We start from the raw sequence: 23,000 nt of genomic DNA, 5'->3' as shown, positions 1-23,000 counted from the left end.
AAATTAGATATTCCCGATATCCAGAACTTCAAAAGACATCCATTAGATGTGTCTTTGACATTTGTATGCTGTATCGGGTGGTTCTGCAGAGTGCGCCTCAGGGGCAGACAAAGTTGTCAATGTATCAATCTTGCCCTTAAAATATTTATTTTGGAAAATACCTTAAATTATTAGATTCAAGAATATCAGCGAATAAATCATTTGATATGGTAAATTTCTGTTGTAAATTTTATACTTGTATTTTATTTATTACCAATGTTAAAAGAAACAGAACGTAACTTTGATTTATTTTACTTCGCTTTTCCGCCACTTTTGGCTAGTGAGAAGATGAGGATGAATGGTGATATGGGACAATCACAAACATATAGGGACGACAGAACATGAGACCCACGGAGGATTGCAGATAGGAGGCCAGAACATCTCTAGTCTTCCAAATGCAATCCAGGGTGTACTACAAGGAAGGAAGGTTCACACCTGGGGGCGCTGTGCGAATTAAGCTTTTGGCTTTGGAGGGGATGCCCACTCAGTGGCGTATTTGTGATATCATTTTGGGAGGTTAGTTTTCTGGGTATGCAAATTTGTATATACGTTGCCAGTCAGTAAAAAAACTATTGCCTTGCGGTTACTTTCTTTCTAACCTAGATCATTAACCTTTTGTTTACCACGTATCTATAAATAGATACGTTCGGTAAAGCCCAGGTGACCACGTATATATAAATAGATACGTTGTCATGTTCGTAGTTTTCACGTCAAAATGTCGCTATTATTCGCTGGAATTGCAATTTTTTTTAAATATATTATTGTTAGCACATATACAGTCGGCGTAAGAACTGTTGCAGGTCCCTGGAAATTTATTGTTATTCCATTAAAAAAGCGGGAAAATGGCGGCTTTCTTTGAGAAAAAAAAAACATTTTTGTGCACAATCAAAGCCGGAATGTTTGTTCCACGACAATAATGCAAACGTACTTGGGAGTTGGGAAAAGTTTTCCGGTCGGTAGCAGCAAGTTTGTATGTGCTTTCAGTGTCGGCAAAAGGGTGGTGGGGGCGGCAGTAAGGGGTGGAGGAGGGACGCGGGGGTAAGAAAGGACATATTCTTCAGAAATATTGGAATTTCCGGCTCCTCCCCTCCCACCGCATCCATACATACACTCAATGTGTATACATTGTATATAGTCGGAATCTATGGTTCGCTCCTAGTATATCGGTACTTGATTCATCCGTCTAGGGCAATTCGCAATTTCAAGGTAACTCTGCATTTCGCTGAAATCCGAGGCTTGAGACATGTTGTTTGGGGGTTGCATGTCGTGTTCTATTGCGCATAATGATAATAGTGCAATTATCTTCTTGTTCCAAACATGCGTGCGATCATTTCCATGTGTATTTTGACAATGTCCTGTACTTTGTTGTCCAGGGAGAGGGGGAGGCAATTTTTCTGCTCCTCCCCTCCCCCGCATCCATAGATACACTCAATGTGCATAAATTGTATAAAAGTACGAATCTATGGTTCATTCCGCGTATATCGGTACTTGATTCGTCTGTCTAGGACAATTAGCCTCCGAACTACAGTAATCTAAATTAAACTCTGCAGTTTCCTAAAAATTGGCCCCGTCACTGGGTGCTTACCTGCAAAATAGGCTCGGTAATCATTTAGAAAGACTTAAGTTTATTTACATTCTAGGAAAACCCAAAATCATACATAAAAAAAGAAGCTATCGAACATACTAACATCGAAAACGTGACCAAATTTCTATTGCTAAGTTCAAACTTAATGTCCTAATCCACAAGGCATACTACTCGGCAGGGACATCTCTGATGGTTGGACCATTAATGGACAAGAATGATTTTTTATTGCTTGCTATTCCATTTTCTTTGACGGGGATAGAAATATCCCTGGCAGGGATAAAAATAATTTTCTTTTGTCGGGAATAAATTGTGTGTGTGGGGGGGGGGGGGGGGCTGGCATCCCCTGCGTATATTTCGGGATATTTCGGGTGTTGCAAATTCTTTTCAATAAACTCAAAACTAACTTCGCAATAAGCCAAAGCGGTATGAAAGGGAAACGTAAACGAAAATGTATCTCCTGTCGATATTACAGACTCGTTGGCTTGTTATTAACAAGTTACAACGGAGAGGAAAATTCCAGGATCCTTCCGTCTTCGTCCAGTGAAAAAAGGGGGCAGAAATATAACTCGTGATCGTAAAAGCATAATTATCAAGTTGGAAAAGTTTTACAAAGCAGTTTAAAAACAGTACAGGCGATATCACATTACGCAAGGTGTTTTCGAGTCCAAAGACATGCTGTTATTATCCTGGAGAAAATAACGCCACACGTGCTACAAAGTACCTTGACTTGTAATTAGTGGTTTTGCTTAATACAAGCTTCCAGCGCACCTTTCGTGGCGAAATAATCATATCGGATTATCGACACAAACGGAGAAATTAAGCCTTTTGCTAAGCGTGACTTTTCGCAACAAGCGGTAAGAAATATTTTCAAGCATTTGAACTTTCTGGTAATGAAAGTTACAAATTAAACCCTCTCCGCATTGAATATGAAAAACTCTTACCGACAACCTCGTCGGCAGAAAAGCGAAGTACACCAAATCAATCAATTAAAGGGTCGTCTTCGACTTTTAATCAAGGGGTCCCGGTTCGATACCCGGTGGAGGCACAAGTGGTTCGGATCCCACTTTAAACTGTAGGTCCAGTCCCGATTAGCCTTACTGTGCATAAAGTGGACTTAAAACAACAAATCAAATCAAATTAAAGGGTGTTGCGAGAAAAGATTTAGTGAATCAAAACCTATATCACACAGAGATCACATGTGGGTTTTTTCCTTGGGAGGGAGGGGGATATGTATTCAGTCATACGCAGGTGAATCATACTTCAACTAAATGTAAAAAAGGTGATTTATTTAAGCCTCAAAATATCAGACAGAGCGGTGGCCACATGATGACGATTGTATTCTTAAGTTATTATTTCCATTACACACAGGCAATGCGTTTGTACACACATTTCTAGGACTTACGTACATGAGTGTCAGGAGGGGGGTAAGGGGTTCGTCCCCTCCCCATGGAAATTGGCATTGTTCATTTCAAGTTAGAAAAAAGCATAATGTTTGTTATTTTTATTATTAATAATAGAAATAAAGTTAATTTAGTTAGTATTCGAACAGAATAACCAAAGTAAAAAAGTGCACTAGATCGAAAAAATTAAGTGAAAAATACAGGAACCACCAAGGTGTATTTTCATATTCTACACTTTTAAACCAGAGATCATACAACAAACTTTATGAGTAAAATTTGCCCCTAACTTCTAAAGCCTTTTCTTCAACGAGACGTGTAAAAGTTTATAACAAAGTACACAACTGTAAATTTCAGTACATTAACTGTATGAGATGTTAAAAAAATAATGGAAAACCAACATATGCTGGATATTAACTTTTCTGATGGATCGAGTAACAGAAGTCTCCCCATTTATATATATAATAATAATAATACATCTTGAATAAAATATTTGAATGAATAAGTTTGTAATATATATATATATATATATTATTGTATAACAAAAATATTATAACAGTGTTATTAATTATTATTGTCGTTAATATTTCTACTATTAAAATTTTAGAAATGACCTGACTCCCTTGAATGTATTATTATTTTTATTTAATTCAAAATTTTGGGTGCGTCAGCACTTAGGCTATTTTACACCCGTCACTTTATACGGGGTCGAGCCCCTTACCTGAACTAAAATTTAACTAATTGTAACTGTAACGTTGGAAGACTAAAATTTTCTAACTTAGGTTAACAGAACTAAAATAAACATAACTGTAATGCCGTGTCGGAACTAAATTAAAATATTCTGACTTCGGTTAAAAGCTGAGGCTGTAAAGATGCACTGACTCCCTTGAAAAATTTCTGCCGACGCCCATGTGTCCGTATGCTTAGGTGTAACTTGGCGGGGGCACAGGCCCCCATAAAATTTGCGGATTTATGAAAATGTACAAGTTTAATTGTACTTTTGTTCAGCTCCTCGGACCTGAGAATCATTGTTATGATTTCGCTAATTCAACAGTTATTTAGCAAAATAGCCCTGCACACTATTTTTGTGGGATAGAAAACTTTTTTGATTCTGCCCCTCAAAGTTAGATCCCAAGCTGGTTTAAGGTCAATCTCGATAATAAGGATTAAATATGATGATGGGATGACATTGATAAAGGCATACACCAGGACCCAGAACGCCCTCAGCTACCTACATAGTTGCATAAACTGACTTTTAAATGTAAATTTGTTTCCATTACAATGCAGTCAATTATAAACTAGTATTTCGTTGCAACAAGATCGATGACAAAATTTCAGACAATTGGTTTGTGCGCTGCGTGGCCTCATTCACTCGGGTAGCGAAGAATCCAGCGGTTGTTCCACTTTATTCGGAGGATGCCTGTTTCCGTCAACAGCGTGTGGAGAGTGGGACAATCCCCGGCGGCAGGCTCTGATTGATCTGTTTACTCTGACGACGGAGCAGTCACTAATATCCTTCTTGACCCTCGCGACGTGACGCTGAATTAGTGTGTGTTCGCGCTGGATACAACAATAATATCCTTCGTTTTAGAAGGGGGAACGACCTCATGACTGGGTAATATGGAAATCATTCAGGGCTAGGATGTTGATGAAAAATCGCCATCTTTTCTGGGCCTTGAAGATAATGCTAAACCCGATAGTAGTCTCTTTCCCTTCAATTAGGACGAGACAATATTGTCTTTATTTTGCATTTTCAAGTCTCTCTTTTACTTTTAAGTAATTTTTCAGTATATTTTGCCTTTTTTCTTGCATTTTTAATCAATAATCATTTCTGAGTTTTTATATCCTAAGTTAATTTTAAATGAATTTTTACTTTTTGGTATTTTTCTTGTATTTTTATGTAAATTTATTTTTCCTTTAGCAAACTTAAATAACTCCGAGTGAAGTCTACTTTTAGATTTCTTTGCTGGTCACAATAATTGCTTTAATCTGTGCCTTTAAAGTAAAGTTAGTCACAAGTAAAAAAAAAGATATAATCTGATGAAAGCAATATACAACTGTATTTTCAGATGCTGACTGGCTACTGAATCGTGCAAGTCCCACTCTGAAAGCAAGGTGAATGACATACAAGAAAAAAAGGGGAAAAAACTTGATTTTACGTAACCTTGATGTAAAAATAAAGAGGCAGTTTAAACCATCAAACAAGAGATTTACATTGAATTATTCTACTATTCTCTTGTAGTTTAAAAACACTCATTTTCATTTTAATAGGGATTTTTTTTTTTTGAGAAAGTAATTTTTAAATAATATTAAGGCCATTCCATAGGTCATTTTTGAGATTTTTTAGATCATCAACTTCCGAGCCCTTGGAATTATAATTGAAGGGCTAGGGTGTAAAACATGGTAAGTGACATTTTGGTCACTTCTGAGTTCATTAAGAAAAAAGGTTATTAGAAGCTATACTGTAGATAAATTGTTTTCATGTTGCGTTTACCAATTTAAGAAGGCCTCACTGAGTCCAATGCAATTTCACTCGAAAATTGAAAGATGGCACCTTTTACTTTGTAACTCAAAAATGATCAAAATGTCACTTACCAAGTTTTACACCCTTCAATTATTAATGATGATATCGAGACGAAACGAACCAATGTCTTGGTTTAGTCTCGAGTTGATGGCTGAGTTTTGAGTTGTTTTTTTAAGTTCACATTATTCACAGGACGGGTAATCTGGACTGAACCTCAGATTAAAGTGGAATCTCAACCCGAGACCGGGTATCGAACTGTCTCGTTCTCGTATCGGTCTCGAATGGCAAGTCTCGGTCTTGTCCTTGTGTCACAATAAGTATACACAACATAAAAAGCGCGTCGCCGAAATACTTTTCTAGTGTATAGAGGTCATTAAGTAAAACAAATTATCTTGGTAATGCTTCTCTGTTCCGTGTCTTGTTTCGACGCCACGAACTTTGGAAATTTATCTTGAATATATATGCACGCAGCACAGGTTCACAATTGCAAAAACGAGACGTGCATTTGGAACTCGAGACGAGACCGAGGCACTACCAAGTCTCGGTTAGTCTCGTCACCACCCTTACGTGATAGGGCCTCGACGTGAACTCCGACCATGTGATTATTAAATTGTGCATAGGTGAAAACCTGTCTTCCAGTACTATCCAATGAGAGCGAGAGCTTAATCAGAAGGCTTGACAACTCAAGGTCACGGTTGGTTTTGTCACATTTCTCCTACGTACAAAATAAGCCCTTCTGTCCGTCCAGTATATTATAAACGTGAAACAAATCCCGGATGTATGGAAATATCGTTCTTATTTGTATTTTTGTTATTTTGCCTCCCTCTCTTCCTCTTTAGGCTAATCGCAACGATAAATGATAGACGAAAACAATGCAAGGACACTCACGGAGCAACAACACACATGCCAGCACTCGAATCCGGGAAAGTTGTGGACGATTGAAAGATCGTTTTTATATACAGCCATGCACATATACTGGAACTAGGAACTATATTTCCCCGTAAATTGGTCTGAGATAAGAATAGAAACCTGTAACCACATTCACGACGTTTTCAACAAATGAAATTTTCCGAACTATATGTTTACTTGGCCTGATATCTTCGTGGTTGTGCATCCATGGACATAGGCCCGGATTTAGGGGGAGAGAGCTTTGGAGAACTACGGCCCCGGACCTACACATGCAAAAGTTCCGCTGAGGAAGATTTGCTTTGAAAAAAGTCACAGTACGTAAAAACAATAAATATATGAAATGTGGTACGAATATAAACAACAACTGAAGCAACTTGGCCTTAAAGTTAGAACAAAAATTGTGTATACTGCAGGAGAGCTGGTTTCACAATAAAATACACATTCAAATGGAGAAAATCCCTTGTGTATGAATAATATAAAAATATTCATCTAAAACTAAACTCCGCGACGAAAAAACCCTTTGAGATCCAGGGCCTGCCAGGTGATTTACTCTTGGTGACACGTGCTCAGCGTATCGAGTCCCATCGCCGCTGCTTTCTGGCTTTGGAGACCGCTACTATTATTAACAAGTTTCTCCCCCATTGTCCTCGCGATGACGTGTCAATACTTCAATTTTGAAACTAACACCGGGGATCGAACCCGGGGCCGTTCGTACCAAAGGCAACCATTCGGTTAAGTTGGAGCTAAAATATTCATCCACATAACATATAATCTTCAGATATATTTGATACTCTATAAAAAATTTAATTACCCAATTTCAGAATATAGCTGCCATCTTATATCTTAACATAGTAACTGCGGAACGAACGACTCATTATAATTGTATATTCATTACGTCATCGCAGTCCACTACAGTCCTATTAAATCTCACGGGACATTATTTCTTGTGGAATTACAGGCCGTGAGAGTGTTTCACAAGTTACGGAGACTCATCGCGTATTACATGGGCTATGTTCATCTGTCCTTCGGTCTGGGACGACATATCGCAGGCTGAATGCTGCTTTGTCATATCTCCACTTTTTGTCGGAGATGAGTTGGTGGACGTTATTGCGTCACGTTCTAACGTATCTGGTTTTGTCAGGTGGCGTGAATTATCAACAATAATAAAATGTTTATGCAAATCTTGTAGTGTATTCCAAATCCACACAAATCAAACATTAATCAGCTCTCTTGTAAAATTGGTGCAGTTGGACAAATGACAAAATAGTATTCAGCCGACGATATGCTGTCTAACGCATCATTGTTCCAACCACCCTTTGTCAAATTTTGCGTAAAGTGAACGCTCAGATATGGTAATCGGGACTGCTGTTTTTTAAGTGAGATCCGAACGACTGCAATGTCTCTCAACCGGGAATCGAACCTAAGATCCCTTGATTTCAAGGCATAGTAGTTTTTGCTGACGGGATACAAGAGGTGGCCTTTCAGCAAAGCAGCCTTTCTTGCACCTGGAATATCCTGGGAATTAAATTCAGGCACGCTAACGACGCTCTATACCTGGAGCTGAAACCAGCATATTCCTCTGTGAGTCTGTCCCTCATGTCCTGTGGCTTATCCTTTTGTGTGCAGAATACAGATCGTATCGAGTCAAGAATCTCGTGTGGATTAACTTTGTAATATACCTCATTGTAGAACCTCTGCTTGCCTATCTTCGTTCAGTTAAACGGCACCCAAAACTTGGAATGCACTCCGAAAATTACAGAAGTACAAACGCTCTCGTTGGTTGATTTGGTGTTTTAAGTCCACTTTATGCACAGTAAGGCTAATCGGGATTGGACCTACAGTGGAATCCGAACCACTATGTGCCTCCACTGGGTATCGAACCGGGACCCCTACAAATGCTCTGGTAACGTACTGTATGATTCACCAACATTCAATTTGATTTTTTTCTTTTTCTGCACAGATAAGCTAATCGGGACTTGATTTACAGTTTAAAATGGGATCCGAATCATTAAATGCTTCCACAGGGCATCGAACGCTGGATCTCTTGATTACAAGGCGACAACGTTACCTCCACGCCATCGGAAAGGCTCAGGACTACATTTGGTTAAAACTGAATTCAAGGAACTATCCTATCTTCAACTGTACGAACAAACTATTATTATTAATAATATTATTATTGCTGTTATTACCTATTTATTGCACAAACACATTGTACTCTGTTCCCTTTTGTCATTTCTTTGAGTAATATTTTACATAAGTATTTTGTTATTTCATTCATGTAGTGTCTTAAGCTACGTTTCCATTCTGACAAGTTCCAGAATCATGACGCGCAACATGCGCCGGCGCATGTTGAGCTTCATTTAGTGCACTGCTTCCAATTCAAAACTACTTCTGCAAAATACACCCGCAACAACACTGGAGTGCAGGACCGCAATGTAGAGTTGTGCAGTGCTTTAGAATAGTCAGTGTTTCTTCTCTTATATTGTAATAATTTGGATTTAACTTGTGTAAAGATGGACAATACAGCTATGGCGGGTTTTGTGTTATGCCAGGCGCGTACCATGAACTTCTAAAAAAGAGGAGATACCTAGATGGTGGATTAGAAGTTTTCTAGCGAAAAAAAATCGTTGATGAGAGACTTTCGTCTTCAAATTGGATACGAACACTATGTAAGAATGACTGCAAGTGATTTTGAATTGTTATTAAAATCTTGTTGGACCAGAGATTGTAGTCGCGTCGTCTGTTTCTACTCTAGTGCGCATGCCCGTGCCCCAGGAACTTGCTGCAGGCTGTTTCCATTGTCCGCAGCGCATGTTGTGCGTCAAAATCGTTTGGGGCAATTTTGTCCCCGGCACTTGCGCCGCGGCATGTTGCAGACAGTTTCCATTTCAATAAATGCTTGGCACATGCCGAGTCGCATGCCGCGCGTCATGTTGCGCGGCAAATTTGTGGTAATGGAAACGGGGCTTTAATAACATTTCTGCAAAATCAGGGTATAAGGGGTGATCTTCGTTGAAAGAACTCGAACGTCAAACTCACTTCCAGGCTAACTGCATTTCTGCAGGCCAACGAAGATCTGGCGTCTAGACCTATAACCAGTATAATCCTCTGTAGGATTGTGTATTTTCTAATGATTTGTCCTTCTATGTGCTGAGTGCCTCTTTACAGCCTCAGTTTTTAACATGAGTAAGGAGATTTCGATGCTCAGAGAGACTCACTGATTTTAAGTAAATGGTGAAAGGCCCCGGGTGAAAATAGCCAAAGTGCTGACGCACACACAACTTTCGTTTCAATCAATCGATTCTGTACGATCACATACTGTACTAAGTTGTTTTTTTTCATGGGGTTAAGTGATAGATCAAACATTTGTTAAACCTCAACCATAAATAAAGCCCATTGAATTGGATTATAATTTTATCCACTTTCCCACTTTCAGAATGAACCGATAGCGTCGTCGCCTTTTAATCAAGGGGTCCCGGGTTCGATACCCGGTGGAGGCACATAGTGGTTCGGATCCCACTTTAAATTGTGGGTCCAGTCCCGATTAACATTTCTGTGCATAAAGTGGACTTAAAACAACAATTCAATCAATCAATCAGAATGTACCGAAAAACAAAAACTTTCATTTTTTACGCCACACCCCATAAACTATAAACGAACATTTCAACCACATTTTCCATGTATCAACTAAAAAGCCGATGGGTTAAACAGTTGAACATCGCATTAGGATATCAGAGCGTGTAAACAATTCTGCTCTGTTTGCTACGTTGCGTAACACACGTACGAGTGCGTATTTCATTTTTGCTCGTAACAAGTTAAGAATCGTGGTCAGATCTGCATATCGATGCATTGAAATGCAGGTTAGTAGGAAGGTGCGCCATTATGAGGTTAAACAATCGACGGCAAGCGCTTAAAAATTCCATACTGTGGTTTTCGGTTCTAGAAATGTGAGAAATGACAGGGGTAATCCCCTCGTGCTTCCGCATCCTTCAAGGAAACACTTAACAGTAATTTTTGAAGAGTGCCAAGGTTGCCGTGTACAGTGGGATCCATGAGTATTACCGTGCAAATTGTCCATGACTATTTTCATTAATTTTTCTCTTACATTCTATGTATTTTTAAGCGATGGATTTTTATGTATGCTGGTGCAGAAGTTGTCAATAGCATGTTTTGATTTTTCTCTTAATTCTTGAAGCTCTTATTGGGTCAAATAAAGTGCAAGAACATGGTGATGGACAATTTGCACGGCAATACTCATGGATTCCATTGTACAGTGGGATCCATGAGTATTACAGTGCAAATTGTCCATGACTATTTTCATAAATTTTTCTCTTACATCCTATGTGTTTTTAAGAGATGGATTTTTATGTATGCTGGTGCAGAAGTTGTCAACAGCTTGTTTTGAGTTTTCGTTTAATTCTTGAAGCTCTTACTGGGTCAAATAAAGTGCACGAACATGGTGATGGACAATTTGCACGGCAATACTAATGGATTCCATTGTACAGTCACGGAAAAAAATACTTCCCCCACAGAGTCTACATGCCAATAGTCTTATGGGAAAGCATTTCTTTCCACGACTGTACACAACAAGCAGCGCTGATGGTAATGTGAGTCAGGGGCGGCGCCAAGGAAGGCCCGGATGGGGCAATGACCCATTCTGATTAATGCGCTATTTGAAAATTGTAATTCATAATTTGTATAAAAATGCAATAATGAAAATGCTGGTAGGATGCAATCATCATCCTTTATTTCTCCGTTGCCTATAACTCATAACATACCTGTAGTCCTTTATATACTGTATATCAAATATGAACACTAAAATCGTATTTTTAAGATTTTTTACAAATTTAGTGTCGCCTTTCTGTTACTTTTGGCAAATCGCGGCGATGAGCATGAGTGATGATTAGACGAAATTGACGAAGGGACGCTAAGAACACCCATGTTCAGGCCGGTATTCGAACTTGGGACCTTTGACGTCGTAGCACGCTGGGCTAACCGCTCCTCAATAAAATTTTAATATTGACTCTCAAATATGTTGCAGAACAAGAAAATGGATAATGTTGCAAAAATGTAATAACAATAATGAAAAATATAAACTTTAGTATAGGCCGACAATAGGCAGCGAGTGTATAAATGTTAATAACAGAATAACTATGCATTTTACTACTTGAACTGTATATTTAACAAGTAAAATATAATTTGAGTTCAGTCACAGTAATTTACATTATTTATCGTAATGGGGATGCAGAAACTCGATAATTTCAAATTCAAGTGGTGTTTTTTGAGGGCGTAACACTATGCTCAGGGTAATATGCCTCGTTAACACCCCCCCCCCCCCTTGCCCTCCGTCGAAAAATCTGCGGATGTACATGATTAAGGGGTGCAATTGCCCCTCACGCCTATGGATATAACAATAATTAAAAAATGGGAATGAAATTGGTTTATTTGATAAAATTTTTGTTATTTAGCGTTGGTTGAGTGACGATAATGATGAAACTAAGGAAAACACAAAATTGATTGATTCATTGATGATTTTATTTATTTTACTTAGCTTTTTGTGCCACTGTTGGCTAATTTGCGAAGATGGGGATGAGTGATGACATGATGAAACTAATGAATGGACACTCACAATCATCCATGCCCAGGCTGGGATTCGAACCCGAGACTCCTGGCATCGTAGCGCGATGTGCTAACTACTCAGCCACGAAGGCCGGTTAAAATTGGTTTAAAGTTTATAATATATATTATTGTATAATAACCGTAGCCAAGTTGATGATAATTATGATTGTCATTATTTATACTATTCAAGTTTTTTTTAAAAAAATGGCCTGGCACCCCTGCAAACATTTCTTGCGACCTCCTGCAGTGAGGAAAAATTGTTGCAGGAACATCAAATTACAAACACTGCATCACGTTACATTCTCTGCCAAGAAATAATCGTTACTGGGTTGCGCCACATGATTCGAAAAGGCAGAAATATGTTTGCAATCATGTTTTAAGACTAACTACTTAAAATGTCTCAAGTGAGTCTAGGTGGAAAACAATTCAGGTAGATTGTTGAATGGTGATAAAATAAAATTCATGCTCACCTTCGTTTCTTTCGTGTGTTCCACGTCGTTAACCATCGTGCGAAGTAAACAAAACACAACACCCGATCACATAAGCAAACACCGCGCATTCACTCACTAACACTTCAAACTACCGCGTGCAATCGCGCAGGGCAACTGACGGACAACCTTCTGCGATCGCTCTCAATGAGGTACGGAGTAGCAGTGTGGCAAACTACCATTTCAAATATGTTACCAGATTACACACTGATAAAACGTTCAGATTTTTTTTAAGGCTTGTGCAGTTAGAACAAGGTCTCTCACATTTAGAGATGCGGAGTGGTCAATACAACGCGCTACGACAAAAGGGTTACTGGGTTCGAATTCTGGCCTGGGCATGTCCTTCGTTGAGTTTCCCTTATCAATTTCATCATATCATCACTCATCTTCATCGATGCGATTAGCCAGTGGAAGAAAAGTGACATAAAATTCAAAAGAAATCAAAACGAGAACACGAATAGTTGATCTTGCCATGAATTCGAGTCCCGGCGTGTACATGTATGTTCCACTGTGGATGTCCCGATGTCCCTACATAATTTTTATCTTATCGTAATTCACCCTCTTCGTCGCAATTAGAGTAAAGAGGCAGAAGGCGGAAATAATAAAAATAAAAGTAGAAATAGGATTAACCGTGATACTAGAAAAGTAGAAAATTAAACAGAAGGCTCATCCGTGTTATTTTTACGTCGCTTTTCCGCTACTGCAGGCAAATTTTCCTACTGATTTAACATTTAACACACAAAGCAAAACAATCGAACATTTAAAAAATAACGATTGTGAGAGAGGAAGAGAAGTTGGTATTTCGAAAGAATCAACACGCTCCTTTACGGTGACTGACAAGGAAGAATTCATTTGTTGTATTAACGGGGACACTACTAAAAATGTTATTCTTGTGCAAATATTAGTCATCGGTCAAGAAATTTTTTTCTTGCAGTTCCTAGGAGTCTCTCACCGGTTCTCGCATTCCGAGGCAAGTGTAAATTCCACTTTTTTCATGCTAAACGTCAGGCAACTCTGAATGTTCTTGAAAGTCTACATTTCTTGCTCTAATTTAGTTTTTTTATGTACAAAAATGCAAAAATTGCAGGAGTAAGAAGTATTTTCACAGAAACAAGCGACGTATAATCAGCCGCAAAGATAACATCGTAATCTATTCTATGCGTTTTTAAGAGCGGTTGTCCTTTGTTGACTCGCGCTTCTTGTTTCAATCCTCGAACCGCACGTTGCGGAAAACAAGGTGAATGAGCTTGGTGGTGGACATTTTGCCAACCATTATATTCGCTGTTGGCTTTATAATTAGTTGTGAGGAAGAGATTGATTTGGTTTATTTTAGTTCGCTTTTCTACCATTATTGGCTAATCATGAAGATGAGGATGAATGATGATATGATGAAACTGATGAACACCTCTGCCCTAGCCGGGATTCTAAGCCACTAAATTTCTCTTGTATCTTGTGTTCTTCATGGTTGATTAATCTGATTTATTTATTTGCAAACGGTGGCGTTAGCACTCATTTTCGGTTTTCTATGTTTATCTCAATCCACATTTCTACTCTTTCTCATTCCACCTCTTTACCTTTCTCTCGTTCTCTCCTCTCTATTTTTCTTTCGTCTTTCTAGCTTTTTACCTTTCAAGTTTTCTTTCTCTCTCTTTCTTTTCATCTCTTTGCCTTTGTTTCTGCTCTCCCTTTACCTCTCTCTTCCAAGCTTGAATCTCTCTCATTCATTCTTTCCACATCTTACCTTTCCTTAAAGCTTTCTAACTTTGTGTCTTTCTTTCGTTTTTCTGCCATTCATTCTTCACCCTTCAAGCTTCTAATCTCTTTTTCTATCTTTCTTTCTCGTTCTCTCTCTCTCTCTCTCTCTCTCTCTCTCTCTGTATCCTCTTCTCTCGTTTTATTCTTCGGTTTCCCTATCTCTTACCTATCCCTCTGCCTCTTACTCTCTCTTCTCTATCTCTGTTTTAATGTCTCCCACCATCTTTCTTCACTTTCTCTTATTTCTGTTTCTCATCATTTCTCAGTTTCTATATCTCTAGCCCTCTCTGTGTGATTCTTGATCTACTATTCCTTACTCTCACCTTCTTGATGGTGACGCCTTACCTTACAACTAACATTTTCACAACTATGAGAATATACCGAGATGTTGCGCATATTCAATGTTCCCACTTCGTTGTTTCTGCATAGTCACATTGTGGAGAAGATAGTCGACTACACGTTTTGGCCTACGGTGACAAATTCTCAATAGGAAGGCTACATGAAAGCATTAAAATATTGGCGTCTAGATTTCAGGGGAATCTTTCCGGTTTGCAAGCAAATCGAATTTCCCACAAGACTCACTACCTATTTCAGGGTACAATGGTTTAACGCCATTTATCATATCTGCCTGTCAGTTCGGATGATTCACATCACATAAAGCAGCAGCAATAAGTCACAGTGTTAGGTGGAACTGTCACTTTGTTCTCTTCTTGCAGTTTTCCAATTATATATGACTGCACCAACATGGAGGACATCTGTAGTTGATTGTGCAATCTGTGTGCGCTTAGGAAAGAGGCGCCAACAAGAGTAAAAAAAGAGCTTACTTCTTGTTAATTTCTTTCTTAAATTTGAATTCATTTTCCTGTTTTTCTGTCTCTATCTCTGGGTTTTCACTTTCCTTTCTGGTCTTATATCATCTTGCTTACTCTGTCTCTCTCCTTGATTAATTATTTAACTATATATTCTCTTGCTTTTGCCTTGTTTTCTCTTTTATTCTCCCCCTCTCTGCTTCTCTGGAAACATTTCGTTTTACGACTTGTAACTAAAACGCCACACGATTGTCAGTTTGTGTGTGTGTGTGTGTGTGTGTGTGCGGGTCCTTTTATGTTCCTGCGTTGTATCCACTTGGACGTAAACTGGGATGGCTTTGAGGTTGCGCGATTGGGATGGTATATTCTCGCATGGGAACGTTCACACCATGATACTAAGAGACATGGTAGGCTCATGCGCATCCCCGGGCCCGCTGTGACGTCAACTGGTGAGCAACTCGAGATTTCGCCCGCTACATCTGGCAGTGAATCTTTGTCTCTCGCTAACAAAAAGACGTTTCTTTCTTTTCTGAGAGTTTTCTTCAAAATGGCTTGTGCTGTGTTCGGATGTAATAACTACAACCGTAAGACTAAAGGAGGAGCTGTTAGGTATTTTAGATTTCCGAGAGATGAAAATGTACGAAAACAGTGGATTTCGCTGTGTAGAAGAGCCGACAAGATTGACACTAATACAGGTAATATACACTTTTTTCTTTAACTAATATATGTAAATAAAAATAACCAAATTATGTTTTTAGTGCGTGGAAATATATTAACTACTTTGAGTTATACATTTATTGTAAATATACTAGAATTTTATACATTTATAGAAAATGCAATAAAAAGATAAATAATCTAAATTCTACACATTACAACAACGTTAATATTTATCTTACAGTTTGTGTAGATCAATAATATACTATGTCCAACGTAAGTAAACATTTTTTTATCCATGTAGTTCATTATACTTTATATGTATTTCCTTTTTGCAGCTCGAGTGTGCTCGATTCACTTTTCTGAAGAGTGCTATCATAAAAATCTACAACAGCAGCTATTGAATTATTCGCCCACTAAAAGAAGACGACTCAAATCTAATGCAGTACCATCCTTAGTACTACCGAAATGCAACGCAGCAACACCAAAAGAAAGATGTGAACGATTGCACAACCGTAGTAAGAAACATCTTGTGAGGCAGCTTCTACTAAGTTCAACACACAACGAAAGGTAAGAAATTATTGCATGAATTATTACTGCGGCTTTTAATAGAGTTTGTAGGTAATATTGCTTTCAAATTTGAATCCATGGAAATTAATAAAACTTACATTACGTTCTGCAAATTACAACAACGTTAAATTTTCCGATATCTATGCATCAAAATTTATTACATTTGGTATTTTAAGACACTAATCTTAAGTTCATTTTATATTCTTAATAATGAGAGATTAAATGGCTTGATATGACTGTAACATCACAGTGCCAAACAAAGGAAGCGAGAATATATTTATTACCGGGCGAGGTGTATTTTTGGCAACACAGCCTACAAACAGCCTCATCTTTCTACCCTTGTGCTCCTACTTTTCACCTTCCTCCAATAAAAGACATGACCACGTGGTATCATTACGGTTTTATTGACTTGCTTGATTGATTGATTTGCTCTAATTTACTTCGCTTTTGGTTCACTTTTGGCTAATTTGCGAAGATGGGGATGAGTAATGACATGATGAAATTGAAGAATGGACATTCACAAACTTATATACCCATGCCGTCTTCGAGCCCGGGACCCCTGGCGTCGTAGTGCGATTGCTAACCAGTCCGCCACGGGGTCGGCTCGGTTTCATTGACGAAAAACAATAGCCTCATTTTAAAAACATTTTAAATTTTACTGTTAAAGAACGAGTTTATTGCATGCATGTGTTTATTTAATACCTACATAATTACATGAACATAACTAATCTCTCAGCTTAATTTGCTACATGATTTTGCAATATACTTATTATGTTACGCAGCAATAACTTCAATTAATTCTTGTCAACAATAATAGTGGCAAGTAGTAGTTCCGATCAAGCTTTAAACTGGAGGACCAGTCCCGATTAGCTTTTCCATTCATGAAGTGGACTTAAATAAATACACTAAAACAAACAAACAGCTACGTTCATGAAATCATAAATAAGGTTTTGGCGGTAATCAAGGGGGACGCCCCGGTTTGTAGCCACAGACAGTCGTCCAGCCCTTAGGCTGTCTCTGGGAACAAATGCAACCTGTTCTTTTATTGTTAGAAGAATTTTCCAGCGCATTTAACGCGCTTTTTAGGCGTTGCCTGAATAAATCGTGGCTTATATCAACTGTGATCAACCCACCAACGAACATCCCATTAAATTATATCAGTGACGATGGCCGAACTGTTTGTGTGGCCAACTTTTCATTTTGCCACCGAAATTTCTGGGTTCCAGTCACGGAAGTTTGGGTGCCCTTTCTGAATGTCTAATTATCAGTCATCCTTAGCGTCCCATTTAGTTGAAAAGTTTCAGAAAAGGGATGTAAAAAAAAAATACAATACAAAATAGAAAGGCGATGTGGAGAAGTGTGAAGGAATAAGAAAAACAATAAATCAAAGGAGAATACCTTATCCTTTTCTAACAGTCAATTTCCTTATTTCATTAGTAGCATGGTTAATCAATTTATCAAGAAAATGATACATCGTAAACGGGGGAGGTACTAACGAATATTTTTTGGTAGCATGAATTATATAAGTTACGCCTTGTATTTATGTTAAACTTGACGACAGACAGATGCGTGTTTGTAGTGCTTTTCCGATGGCATAGTGGCAATGTGTAGTCGCCTTGCAATCAAAAGAGTCCTGGATTCGAGGCATGTATTATTTCGGACCACACTTTAAACTGTAGGCCCAGTTCAGGTTTGTCCCATCTTCGCATAGCACCGTGCCAGGAAGGCAGGGGTATGTGGAGGTAGGGTTCCACACATTCTCGACCTCGGCCATTTTTTAAGTTGATGTGATCAGCACCATGCTCCTACCACCTTTATTTCCAAGGGTTGTGGCTGGTTGAACCTCCAGAGCCGTTTTATGCAGAGACAAGGCCAGAAAAATTCCTTTCTTAGATCACCCGGAATCGAACCCCGGTCTCTTGCGTGGCAGTCAGACGCCCTACCGACTCGACCAACGCGGGTCCCATTGTGCATAAAGTCGACTTAAAAGAAAAACTCAAGATGTGTGTGTGTATGTGTATGATGGTTATGACTAAGATAAAATTCCTGGATCTAACCTTGACCCGACCGTGATGTATTTATTTCCTTCATCGATTTCAACTAATCATCACCATCGTCATGATTAGACAAAATGGCTGATTAGTGACGATAAATAACGAAATACAAGCACAGATACAATCTAGCGACAATAGTTACGGACTGTTCAACGTTACCTGTTGCGAGACAGAGATTCTAGGTTCTTACTCTGCTCAAGGCATGGACGTATCTTGCATGTAATTTTCTTGTTTAGTGCCTCCTTCCTTCCACTTTTGGTCAATAGTGACGATGAGGATGAGTTATTACGTGATGAAATTAATGAAGGAACAATCACAAAGAACATCCATGCGTAGGACGGGAACTTCACTGCCGAGAAGATGTATGCGCTTGCCCCATCATCCATTTCATCATGTCATCTTCATCGTCACAATAAATCGTAGAAATAGAAAGGCGACATAAAAATATAACCAAAAAATAACCATGCAGACCACTGTGTAATTACAATTACAATCAGCCTTATTTCAATACGCTTCGGCAACTTTTTATTGGGAGGCCAGAACTTCGTATTTCTTATCGAAGAAGGGTTATTATTTCCATGACGCAAAAGTTACATATACATGGATTCAATTTGTTTTCTGGCCTCCCGGGATGGCGCAGTGGTAGCGTCGTTGCCTTGTCATTAAGAGGTCCCGGGTTCGATACCCGGTTGAGGCACATTTTGGTTCCGATCCCACTTTAAACTGTAGATCCAGTCCCAATTAGCCTTACTGTGCACAAAGTGGACTAAAACAACAAATCAATCAATCAAAATCAATTTGTTTTGTAAAATCTATTTCTTGCATCGGGTCCATAACTTCCGTGATACATATGTCTCGATTGAGATTTATATATGAATTTCCTACTTTAAAACTTAACGTCTAGAAGGTATTTTTTATTATTTAATGCTTCAGTTTCAGTTCAGTTTTCATACTTTGGAGTACTCAGATTTGATTTGTACTTTTCCAGATCTGAAGATCCTTGTGGAACCACAGACGAGACACCCACATCACAGCCCACAGATGTCCGATTGGATCTCACACAGGACACATTAAATCAGCTTCAAAGAAGAATAGAACAACTTGAAGCAGAAAAGGAGCAACTTCTAATTAGTAATCGTGAATTACAACGAGAGAAGCGATCACTACGAGAACAATTAGAAAACATAAGCCAACACTCTAAAGACAATGTCGACGAAGAGGTAAGAAAGGTTCTCTCTACTTTTTTTTACTCCGGGCCAAATAAAGTGCATACTCAACAAAGGAAAACGCATTATGTGGTATGAGGAAGATATTGCCGCTGCAATAACTCTGAAGCACATTAGCCCGAAGGGTTATAGATACTTGAAGAATAAACTTCAGTATCCTCTTCCATCTATTGCTACGATAAAAAGATGGTTGGGTAGGTTTGATTGCAGTCCAGGGATTTTGAATAACATTATAACATTAATGAAATTTAAGGGTCAGAGCATGAGAGAAATGGAAAAAATGGTTGTTCTAAGCTACGACGAAATGAAAATTGACAATAGAATATCTTTGGACAGGAAGCAAGACATTATATTAGGGCCATTTGATTATGTTCAGGTAGCAATGGTTCGTAGTGTCTTTTCTAAATGGAAGCAGCCGGTTTATTACGAATACGATACACCAATGACAGTTGGTACATTAAAAGAAATTATCAAAGCCGTGGAAGATGCTGGTTTCAAGGTTATTGCCCAAGTGAGTGACCTAGGAGGTACAAATCGAGCAATATGGTCAAACCTGGGAATAAAACCTGGAAATTCCTCTTATGTAAATCCCTCTGACCCATCAAGAAGAATATACGTGTTTGCAGATGCTCCACATATGTTGAAGCTTGCGCGCAATCACTTCCTGGACTATGGATATATTTTACATGATGGCAGCGAAGTTAAAAAGGATTGCATTCAACAAATTCTGAACATGTCGTCTGAATTAAATATTATTCCCAAAATTACAGATGGACATTTGTTAGTAAGTAACACAAAAAGACAGAAGGTGAGGTTAGCTGCTCAACTCCTCTCCAATACAGTTTCCAAAGCAATTCTTTATTGCATAGAAAGAAAACTTCTGTCAGTTAATGGAATTGCAACAGCACAGTTTATACAAATTTTTAACGACTGGTTTGATATATTTAATTCATGTGTGCCCTTTGGACCTAACAAGAACAGATCTGGGTACGGAATAAATATTAATGATCAAAACACAGTGCTGGAGAATACATATAAATTACTGAAAACTATGCGTGTAAACAAACTCAGAGGTAAAGTTCATTTTATGTCTGGAATTATGGTCAGCATTGAATCCTTGCAAGGATTACATCAAGATTTCAGCGGTCGATTGGGAACTAAATACATATTGACTACGAAATTAAATCAGGACGTCTTGGAATGTTTTTTTTCTTTCATCCGAGGATTGGGCTCCACGCATGAACACCCAGACGCTTTGAGTTTTAAATACAGATTGCGTGCGTACGTTATGGGAAAACACTCTGCAGCCGTGTTCTCTCAAAATATGAACGTCGTTGAAGAAGGTTCGGAAAATTGTTTGGTGACTGACGAAGTGTTTCATTATCCAGTGAACAATGACACTTTGCTCCAGGAGGAACTTTGCGCCACTGCCCAACTACTGAGCACCATTCTCCCATCAAATGATGAAGATTTTACGGAAGCATTGCCCGAGGAAACTACAGCTTTAATACACATTCCTGCTTCTGTAAATCAAGAGCGTGATTTGTCACTTGAAGGACTGAGGTATCTATGTGGATATGTAGCATATAGGTTCAGAGCAAAAATCCTGAACTGCATTCTGCAGATGTAACATCTTCACGCGATTGGATTCAGGCTGTCTCGAGGGGAGGATTACTGCGACCATCACAAAACTTTCTGGCCTGCATGATGACTGCTGAACGATGTTTCCAGGAATTTCATGGAGAAGCAATGAACAACAGGAAACACGTTCTTAAAAATCTAACCGAAATTGTGTGCCGTGAAATAGGTGAAGAAGTTCCAATAAACGTAATTTCTCTCTTTGTAAGAACTAGAACATTCATAAGAATAAAACATCTAAACAGAAGCCTCATAAACATTTCCGAACGAAGGAAACTAAAGAGAAAAATGTGTAAAATTGTAAATTAAACCAGTATCAACATAACTGAAGTTTAATAATTTTCTAGTGGGTCATAACTTAACAATTTCTTATTGCATTTAAGTAAGCCACATGTTACAATAAAGGTATCTATTATGTTCTTAATGCAACGTGTAATATAATTATGTTTTGTGTGTATGTTAATTCTGTTATTCTGGTAATTTTGTACGTGTTATGTTTTTCTATGTAAATGAAGTTCTTATGTTCATTTGGACTATTTCAAAAGCAGTGAATTAATTATGTACATATCATTTTCCACTATGTTATGGTAAATTGAATATATTATTATTAGGTATATTAATTTCATATATTTTAGAGAATTATGAACTCTAATATGTGTATGTCATTTTAATTCAATGTTATTCTGGTAAATTATTGTGTTATGCTTAATTCCTTAGGTTCTTATGGATTTGATTCTATGTTAAGAAGAATTACGTCAGCACTTGTGCTTGTACGTGTGGTACTGTAATGTTGTTTGTGTACTTTATAAAATTTGTGTTGAACTAAAAAGAAAAAATTGCACTACATAAAATTTTATATTTATATTCTTCATTCTTCCATTAAAGAAAATAAAATATTGAATTTAAATGTTTGTTGTTTCATTGGTACTTTTTTCCACCCGACGAACAAGTCTTGGATGACTACCGTGACTACCTCCCTATGTACTATATTTAACTTATTTTTTACTACTTTTCACAAACACTGTTATGGGTATATTAAACTAATTGAAATTCGTACAATGACACTGAAGGATCTTACAATGTGTTTTAACACGTTACATTTTAGTAATTTAAATATGTAGGCCCCATTTTAAATTTACGTATCATCAGACAATATATCATTTAGTAAACGCAAGTAGTGTCTAGTGAGTTACGAAAGTTCGAAAACCGAAAACTTGCTTTTCCGAAATATAGAAGAAAAAAGCAACAGCCATGGTGAAAATGCGAAAATATTAACACAATGTCCAAACACTTACAAGGATCAATGCAACATGTGTTAACTTGAGGTACAGAGGAAAAAGCAACTAAATTAGCTACAGGTTTTCTTTCGTATGCCCCTCCCCTACGCTCTATTCATTCCCACTTTTGCTGACTTTGTGCACAAAGAAATACCGGTCCTTTTAAGCAGTAAATTAGGTTTTAAACCTTCCCCGGAAGACTTCATTCAATGAAAAAGAACCCCTGCTATGTGTTTTCTACCCGCTGGCTGCGACATTTGCTCACCAGATGACGTAATGCGCTGAAAGGGACGAAAGTCGTCCGCCGGATGAGCCAACCTACTAGTCTTAGAACCATGGTTCACACCGGCCCGGGTGACTCTGCGTATACGAGGAGGACATAGCGCGTGCTGTGTTCTAAGTCTAAATATTGACCCGAATAGCTTATATGAGCATAATGTGTAGGCAAACCAATTG

The 23,000-nt window shown here is 38.2% G+C and overlaps 1 protein-coding gene across 6 annotated transcripts in view; it reads right to left on the bottom strand.

Moving 5' to 3' along the window:
- Positions 1–23,000, bottom strand: part of LOC145987659 (solute carrier family 15 member 1) — a 146,269-nt gene that overhangs the window by 79,923 nt on the left and 43,346 nt on the right. The window contains exon 1 of one of the 6 annotated variants that reach the window (XM_083122176.1): positions 12,544–12,695. The exons of the other annotated variants lie outside the window; for them this stretch is intronic. Within the exon in view, the coding sequence (XP_082978302.1) occupies positions 12,544–12,579 (36 nt within the window). The 5' untranslated portion in view covers positions 12,580–12,695. Of the gene's footprint in view, positions 1–12,543; positions 12,696–23,000 lie in introns of those variants that run through there. 6 annotated transcript variants of the gene reach the window in all.

This window comes from Lepisma saccharinum, chromosome 5 (assembly GCF_977018435.1).
Source record: "Lepisma saccharinum chromosome 5, izLepSacc3.1, whole genome shotgun sequence".
NCBI classification, from domain to species: Eukaryota; Metazoa; Arthropoda; class Insecta; order Zygentoma; family Lepismatidae; genus Lepisma; species Lepisma saccharinum.
Note: the sequence above shows the minus strand (reverse complement) of the source record. Positions and strands in the feature narration are given on the sequence as shown.